Genomic DNA, 8,372 nt, shown 5'->3' with positions numbered 1-8,372 from the left:
AAAATTCTTATGATGGTGTAAATTGGTAGATTCTAAACTGGCACTGATTAAACATATATTCAAACACTTGAAAATATCTAAATTGGTAGTTCATTATTAACAATATGCTAATGCTTGTATCCTTCTGCACGACAATCCACATGGTAAAACTAAACGAATGATGTAAAATGTGGAAATGAGATGTGGGATTCGGGATCTGTTTAAGATCGGTCCGCTAATCCAAAAAAACACGAAATAATTTTCTATACAAACAATATCAATTAGAGAAAGAGAAAGAACCATATGTAGTATTTTTAAGATTTGAAATCTTTTCTTATTTCACATCTATATATCTCATTTATTGAAATGATAAATGGGAGGGTATTCTAACATCAAAACAACTTTTTTCATTGGTTTTTTTTTGGAGGCGTGCCTTGCTTGTAAGTATAATGACGTCTCTACCTCGTAGGAACTTCTCAGGAAAGAAAAATGTTAATTTGTAGATAAGATTTTGAAAGGGATTGAAGAGGTGCATAAGTGGATCAATACTGGGATAGATTTTAAGGTAATCCTTCAATATTAACTAAGATGGCACAATGGCACACTGATGAATTATAAACATTGAACCCATAAACCATCCAAGTTCAAACTAAACACGAAATATCTCATCATCATCCTCGAGGCTTTTTTTTAATTAGTCCACCATTCAACTCTATTAAAGACCATACTTTTAGTGAGGTCATAAAGTCCCATATCTTTTTTCACTACTTCCAACTATGTTCTTTTAAGCCTATCCCTTGTTTTTTTTTTTTAATTTTACACTTGAACTAACTCGCGCCATGTCCCACATTTACTTCCTCTAGTCATCAAATACTTTGTTGGAGCATATCTCATATTCATTTCCTCGGGTGATTAAATGCTCTTGCAAAAGCATATCCTAATTTATTTATCAGAAAAACAATGTCTTAGGATTGAATAAATACCATCCGATCTTCAGATGGTGATATCTAACTGTTTTGGAACTCAAAATCCTATTTTCTTTTTTGAAGTACATTAATCTGGCAATGCATTGACGAGATATTAATATTTCAAATATACCAATATTTTAATTTAGAGTGGCATTAGTATCAGAAAACGCAACCATCTCACATGGCAACTTGGTGACATAGTGACTCACTAAAATGTTGGTGTTTGAAAATACAGAGGTAATATACTTATTACTGAAGTTTAGATAAATTGGCAATGTTAGGGAACATAAGGTACAATAGAAAGAGAAAAAGTTGAAGCAAGCAACTTGGTTAGGTGAGTTGATCATGAAAAAAATTGCTCTGACAAATTTCGTTTTTCTTTAAAAATTAAAGCTCAGCTAGTTATCACCTACTTCTAGTTGACAAGTCTAGGCCATATAACCATAATATTTTATCGCTGAAGCAAGCAACTTGGTTAGGTGAGTTGATTTCATTGATCAAGAACATACTGAAAAATGAGTCTTTCCCTATCTTTTAGAAACACCTCTCTCTCTCTCTCTCTCTCTTTTAAGGGAAAAAGTTTATGTACGGTTACAACATTAAAAAAAAAGTAGAATTAAGGTGCACTTAAAAAATCCATCATAAAAGGCTGTTTTAGAGTTGGAAAACCCTCTAATTGATCATCTCGACATTGGGATGTATGAATTTTTTTAAAAAAAAGATTTTGAGTCTCAAAAATATTGAGACTTACAACACATTTTCTGGACCTTCTATTTGCAAGATTCTCATACATTTATAGATCTGCTTGATTTAAACTGTTTTTTAAATTTAAAATTTTATAATTAATGACAAAAATAGATTCTCATACCATCCTGGCCCCCCTTCCCCATAGTCTCGGTAATCCACCAAAAACAATGGAAAAACAGTACAAGACCAGATAACAAAGCTGCTATCTTTCAAGCTTGCGTTGCAAAATTTAAAAACTGTAAATTGTTAAATAAGTAGGTGAAGATCAACTCCTAGCCATTATGAGTAAAAGCTGGCACTGGTCTCCTCATAAAGACCATGCAAGGCTTCTTGATCTTAATGATGGGGGCTTTTTTAACTTTGTGCAGGAAAACACGTATAAAAAGCGACTTCGACTCCAACTCCACAGGTGTTTGAGCTGCGTCCAAACTTTTGGTCCTATTCAGGTGAGTCTGAGTCGGAAGGAATTCAACAAGAAAAAAAAAAATTCAAAATCAGGGGACTGAAGCTATTCTGAGGTTCTCCAACCCCTAATCACTGTCCCCCTAATCCGGACCTATCGGACGTGTCCCAAGTCAGGCAGTTATTAAACACCGGCTTCATATATCCAACAAATTACATGGGATCTCCACTCTCCATTGCAAAAGGTCTAGAAAAACAAGGGTGCCCCAACTGTGGGGCTCCTCAGTAGTTTAGACACCTTCAACAAAAAGTCCAGATTCCTTGTTTGAAAATGCAGTGTCCTTTTAAAAGAATGAGAAGCAAGGGATCCCATGTGCACAATCTAGCACACAAGTCTCTAATGGCCTGTTTGTTTTGTTGAAGAGGGGGCTCGGGCTGGCAAAACCCCCTCTTCCACTAAGTCCGGAAGCCGCCGCTTCCATGGGTTACCATGCAATTTGCGCCTTCCAAAAACACATCATCAATTGACATTTCCCAAGGTTGCTGGAAGCAACAACTTCCAAATAGCTCTTCCACTCCGGCATAACAAAGGCGGGAGTGCTACAGATCTCCCTAATAAACAAACAAGCACTAGACAGGATATGTGTAGAAGCGATTCACCCTTATTCACTATTTCGTACAGGAAAAGTTTAAAAGCTCGGGTTTGGACCTGAGACTCATCTGTGTCAACTCAATTCAAGCACTCATGAAAACGTCGGGTAAAACTCTGTGAGTTTCTCATAGAAGAGTATAATAATCTAGATCATACATAATCTGAACAAATTCGTCAAGAAAATTGACTACTGTTAAGGCAATATCCAAATCCTACCCAGAAAATTCCATCAATCTTTCTAGAATTGATAAATAGCAAGAAAATATGGGGGATTAAGGCCATAGAAATATCTAAGATGAAGGGACATAAGGGTTTGGAAGATTCAGTTTAAGTAGATAAAAAATATTGAGCTCAAAGACATTATAACTATAAGATCTCTCCAATATGGAATACTAAAAGAAATTCTTAAAACTACAGATATGGCTTCAAACAAAACATTACATGCATACACGTATATTACACATAAATTAACCCTCATGTTTAGGGACACGAGAAAAATAAGGCATCCAGACATGTAAAAATACAAGAGAAGTTGTTAGAAGCCTTAAATCAAAATTTTGCACATTTTTCATGATTCCATTGGAAAAGAAAGGAAAAAGAAGTCTCCTTACCTTCCCATCTAATGAATTTTCAAGAAACAAAAACTAACATTGTCATGTGTTGTCATCAGGCTTAACATGGTAAAATCCAGGTGGCTTGTGGTAGTTCTCATTTACACTATCAAGAATGGTGCTATCCTCGAGCCCGTTCAATAGTGGGGTCTCGGGAGGATCGGTGTCATCAAGCCAATCCGGTGCACCACCTATGTTGTCTGAATTAATATGCTCAATGTCGTATTCCTTATCACTGTTAGCCCTATCCTTCAATCGAAGGTTATACCTGACAAACACCAAGTCATTGAACACTCCTGAGTTCAGTTTGCTCCTTTTCTTTGCATGATTTGCTTCAAAAAAGCTCCATTGTTGCTTACAACCTGATGAGCTACAGGGTTGACTCAAGATCCTTACGGCAAACTTTCGCAGCACTGGTACCTCGTCACCACATAAGCTCCACCACTTACCTAAATGCCATAATCAACCAATGAAAAACTGACAAATGAAATAATTTGGAATTGTGGAATCACATTTAAAAATAATATAATTAGCATTGAGTTCAACTATCAAGAGGGAAAGTACACACTGTTCACCCAATGGACTATGGAAAACCATGGGCCTCTGGGGCTTTCTCATAGCCCATTGGGGTCACACCATTATCTGATGAAATGATGGCCAATGATGGAGAGAAAACCATCAGACAGGACATAACCTCAATGGTCTCCTTCCCTCCATCCCATTTCACCATCCATAATTTCATTGGCTAGTGATGAGTACAATGCACTATGGTTTTCCATAGATGGCAGGTCCTATTCCCTCTTCATCACTATCTACCGTCTCAAAGGATGGTGAAGACTCCCAATGTCCATTGGGCACCTTGACCTATAAAAGAAAATCATAAATTTTTTAAGGAAGAGACTGGAAATTAACTTAACATCACAGGAACTGAAAAGTGAGATAATGATAAATTTAGAAAATACCAGGATGAAGCGCAGATCTCGAGCCTACGGCAAATGGATTTCCCAAAAGTCCATCAGCATCCTGGTACTTAACGATTTCTAGGCCTAAAATTATGTGATCATCCTTTGGAATCATCTTATTAACAACTTCTAGCATCTCATTCTTTATGCCGTCCAATGATACCAGCTTATTATAAAATATATGTGGGTTCAGGAAAGCCCCAGCTGAATGAAGAAGCGAGTGCATTTGCCCCTTCCATCTCCTATCAATGATATCCAAAAGACACTTGCATTTCAACATATCATCTTTATAGTGTTTCTTGATGGTCTCCCTTGCCCCAAATACTGCTTCATAAATGTGACCAATGGTAGGTTTACCCCCTTCAACCAATTTCAAAACCTTAAGAAGAGGTTCAGAAATAGCTAACACCTCTTTTGCTTCAATCCAAAACTCTTCATTATGCATTATACTAGCAACAAACCTCCCTTCTTCTGTTTGGTTCAAGGGAGATGCCATCCAATCGGGGTGAGTGAACATGTGTCTTAGTTGCATCTCAAGACCCACAAGGGATTGTAAGGACACAAATCTTGTAGCAAATCTCGTGGATAGAGACTTAGATAGTTCCCTATTCTCAGTGAAACGATGCATCATACTTAGCACCCCAGTGTTACTATATATATATCTGATAACTTCCTTTGCCACTTCTAAGATACGGCCGACCAAGTTCAATTTGGAGAAATCCTCGAGCATAAGGTCGACGCCATGTGTTGCACAGCCCGCCCAAAATAATTTGGGATACTTACCACACAATATGTTCCCCACTGCTTTGAAACTATCCCCGATATCAGTTATAATTTGGACAACATTTTCAGGGCCAACTTCCTGTATTATTTCCTCAAATAAATTGCTCAAGTACTTGGGGTCATTGACATGAGCAGTTATGTCGGCTGATCTCAAAAAAACAGTTCCCTTAGGACAAGCAACAAGGAAATTTATCAATGACCTATCCCTAGCATCCGTCCAACTATCTGACATTATTGTACATCCAGTCTCAGCCCAATCCTTTCTTCTGTCATCAACAAACTTTTGAACCTCTTCTTTGACATTTTGTAGAATATCGGTTCTCAAGGTCTCTGAACTTGGACCCTTATACCCCACACCATAAGCTGCAATCGCATCTATAAGAGGCTGATAATACCTAGACCGAGCAACATTAAAAGGTAAACCGTTATCAAAAAAGAACTTCCCCATCAAGTCATCTACAAGTTCCTTACCCCTTTTAGGCCAGATATTCTCAATAGAGGGATGCAAAAGAGTTCTAATGGGTGAAGGGGATAGAAGAGACTCACCCATTGAAGTACTCTCATGCCTCGAGGCCAGTGTAAGTTCCTTTTTCCTTTGTTTTTTTGCATCTGCTTCCTTGTCTTTTGTCTTTACAAGGTTATAAGCAAGCATTCTCACTTCATCAGGGACCTGTTTACATGGCGCGACATCCTTTTTCGACACCCCTGCTAAATGATTTCGGAAGCGGGTAATACCACTGCTCATATTTGCACCACAAAAACAACATTCGACTTTCTGGGTCTTTCCATCTACTACTTTACCATACTGCCACAAAACATCTTTCTCCCTGACCATAGTTAACTAAATAGACCTATAACAAAACACAGTGCAAATAAGTGGGTAAGGCACATGACACCAGTCATACATCACTGAAAAGAACAGGGTCGAGGCTTAGTTTCAACTCTCTAAAATATTATAGGACGCAATATATCAAACAGGAGAAAAAAAAATCTGTTGCAGGTGGTATCATGAGAAAATAGATATTGGATCAGCCTACGAATCTATCCTAAGAACTTAAATGTTTATTTCTAGTTTTGCCGATCCTTCCCACAAAGGTTTTTCATTTACTCCCAGAACAAATTGTAGAATTTTATCTTAAGACATTTGTTCCAAAACTTGTAATTGGTCCTAACTTGTAAAAATTCATTTGTTCCAAAACAAGCGTATGGTAATAAGACAGGTAAATTCAACTAGAGAAGATGAAAAAGATAAATTCTTCATTCAGTAATTTATTCAGGAACCTACATGTCACCCCATTTGAAAATAATCAGGTCTTTGCATACAAATCAGAAATGATTCAATGATCAAGCCAGAGCATTAGAGTCTATACTACCTACCGATTGACCAATATATTCCTATGTTTATTAATTTTAGCTCGGAGTCGTACAATGCCAGAGCATTAGAGTCTATACTATCTACCTATTGACCAATATATTCCTATGTTCATTAATTTTAGCTCGGAGTCATACAATTAAGATACACTTCTGGACAAGATTCTATGAAAAACTTTTCTGTAGACAGTAGCCACAAACACATTGTGAGTGCTCACTACAAGAAAACACAAACTCATCCAGCCTGAAAAATTCTGAATTCACCAAGAGCACATTAAACATAAAAACATTAAACATAAATATTAAACAGTAGAGAAAACAATTACACCCACAGAAAATAAAACCACACTAATATACCATGACTTAATGAAATTTTGGTTTAGGGAAAATCTCTAGTTACCTGCGTTAGAAGAAAACTAGAAATGCCAAGTAGAAAACCAGAAATGCCAAGATACCGACCTCATTTTCGTTGATATTGTAAGATAAAATATCAATCTCATTTTTTTTAACAATTGTTCAAAGCCATAGCAAATCATAGCCTCAAGATCAACGTCAAAATAAAAATATAATTTTTTATTTTTTTTTTAAAGAAAGGAACAGTGTGCTTTAGAAGTGACTCCACATTGCTCTGATCCACCCAATAAGCATGCATCCACAACTTTACATTGATATACAGAGTTTGGCATGATAAAACCCCAAAAAGATCAAATCTAAAGGTCAGAGATTTGAAATATCAAAAAGCACCAGACAATATTTCTTTTAACAACTAAGAAAAAAACGTTATCAAGGCTAGCCTGGATAACTAATGCAGTATAAAGAAGTGGACAATGCAAAATAATAATAATACTAATAATAATAATAATAAATAATAATAATAGTAAACTTTTACTGAAATAAAAAACTTCCTGTGTTTAAGTTACGAACAGTGGAAATTGTAAGTCAAATTCAACCAGATCCCTTCTTCCCTGTAATGGCCAAGAAAATCCCCGTGAAATACCATTTAAAGAGAATTTGATTAAAATTATTAAAAAGCGAAATTTATCAACTTATCTATGAGAGATGAACAATTTAACACCTTGCCCATATCTTTTGACTTAACATCAAAATACCAATAGAAAACACATGATCTTGTGTTGGATTAATTGTGAATAGGTAGAGTGCTTCATCTATTATGGGTGTTCTTTTGATGAATTTTCCTATTAAAATTCATGAAGTTTAATCACACCAACAATGAGATTAAATGCCGAGGTTCCAGCAATCATACAGGCCATAATATTTAGAATTTCAAAAAATGCAAAAAAAAAAGTCTTTCAAAAGAAATATTCAGGTTTACTCCTCTTCACACGAGCTTAAAAACACACCAAATCCACCCTCAAATTCAAAAACACGATCCAGAACCAAGTATTATTGAGTAATAAAAAACCCCAAAACGCAAAGAAAAACTCCAAAATGCAAAGAAAAGCCCCCAAAACCAGTGTCATACATTTACTCTTTCCAGCTAAAATCAATGCACAAAAAATCCCAAAAACTACTAAAACTCATCTAAGATCAAGAAAAACTAGGGTCCATGAATTCAATAGCAGAGCAAGTGATAAAGAGCAAATGAAATCTACTCGTGCAGTGAAAATGCACTATAAACGACATGAAAAAAGGCCATTACTAATCGATAAAATGAGTACAAAAAGATCTTAAATTCCATGAAAAATGATAAAGAAAATGCATGGACAGAGAGCAAATGCCCATCACTCACCTGATTCTGGTGAAATTCTTGCCGAAATTTGCAGACGAGAAAAAGATTGAAACATCGGTTTTATCGTTTCGTTTTAGGGTTTTTTAATAAACTTGTTTCGGCAAGGACAAATTACCATGTTGCCCTTACGTTTTGGGTTAATGCCAC

The 8,372-nt window shown here is 36.1% G+C and overlaps 1 protein-coding gene across 4 annotated transcripts; it reads right to left on the bottom strand.

Moving 5' to 3' along the window:
• Positions 1 to 3,168: 3,168 nt before the first annotated feature.
• Positions 3,169 to 8,372, bottom strand: LOC18432279 (uncharacterized). 4 transcript variants are annotated; one of them, XR_016061765.1, is made up of 4 exons: positions 8,226 to 8,356; positions 4,322 to 5,955; positions 4,054 to 4,223; positions 3,169 to 3,808 (listed from the first exon to the last, which is right to left on the bottom strand). XR_016061765.1 is itself a non-coding variant. In XM_088875098.1 (4 exons), exons 2-4 carry the CDS (start codon positions 5,711 to 5,713, stop codon positions 3,402 to 3,404), a joined length of 1,638 nt encoding a protein of 545 aa, XP_088731224.1. In that variant the 5' UTR covers positions 5,714 to 5,955; positions 8,226 to 8,281; the 3' UTR covers positions 3,169 to 3,401. The 4 variants fall into 4 exon arrangements, 3 of the variants coding, with proteins under 3 accessions (XP_088731224.1, XP_020521771.1, XP_011622646.2); XM_088875098.1 differs by lacking the exon at positions 4,054 to 4,223 and having other exon boundaries at positions 4,322 to 5,489; positions 5,651 to 5,955; positions 8,226 to 8,281; XM_020666112.2 differs by lacking the exon at positions 4,054 to 4,223 and having other exon boundaries at positions 8,226 to 8,372.

Source organism: Amborella trichopoda, chromosome 8, assembly GCF_054954075.1.
Source record: "Amborella trichopoda isolate Santa Cruz 75 chromosome 8, AtrichopodaSantaCruz75HAP2 v2.0, whole genome shotgun sequence".
In the NCBI taxonomy this organism is placed as follows: domain Eukaryota; kingdom Viridiplantae; phylum Streptophyta; class Magnoliopsida; order Amborellales; family Amborellaceae; genus Amborella; species Amborella trichopoda.
This window is presented reverse-complemented; position numbering and strand designations above follow the sequence as displayed.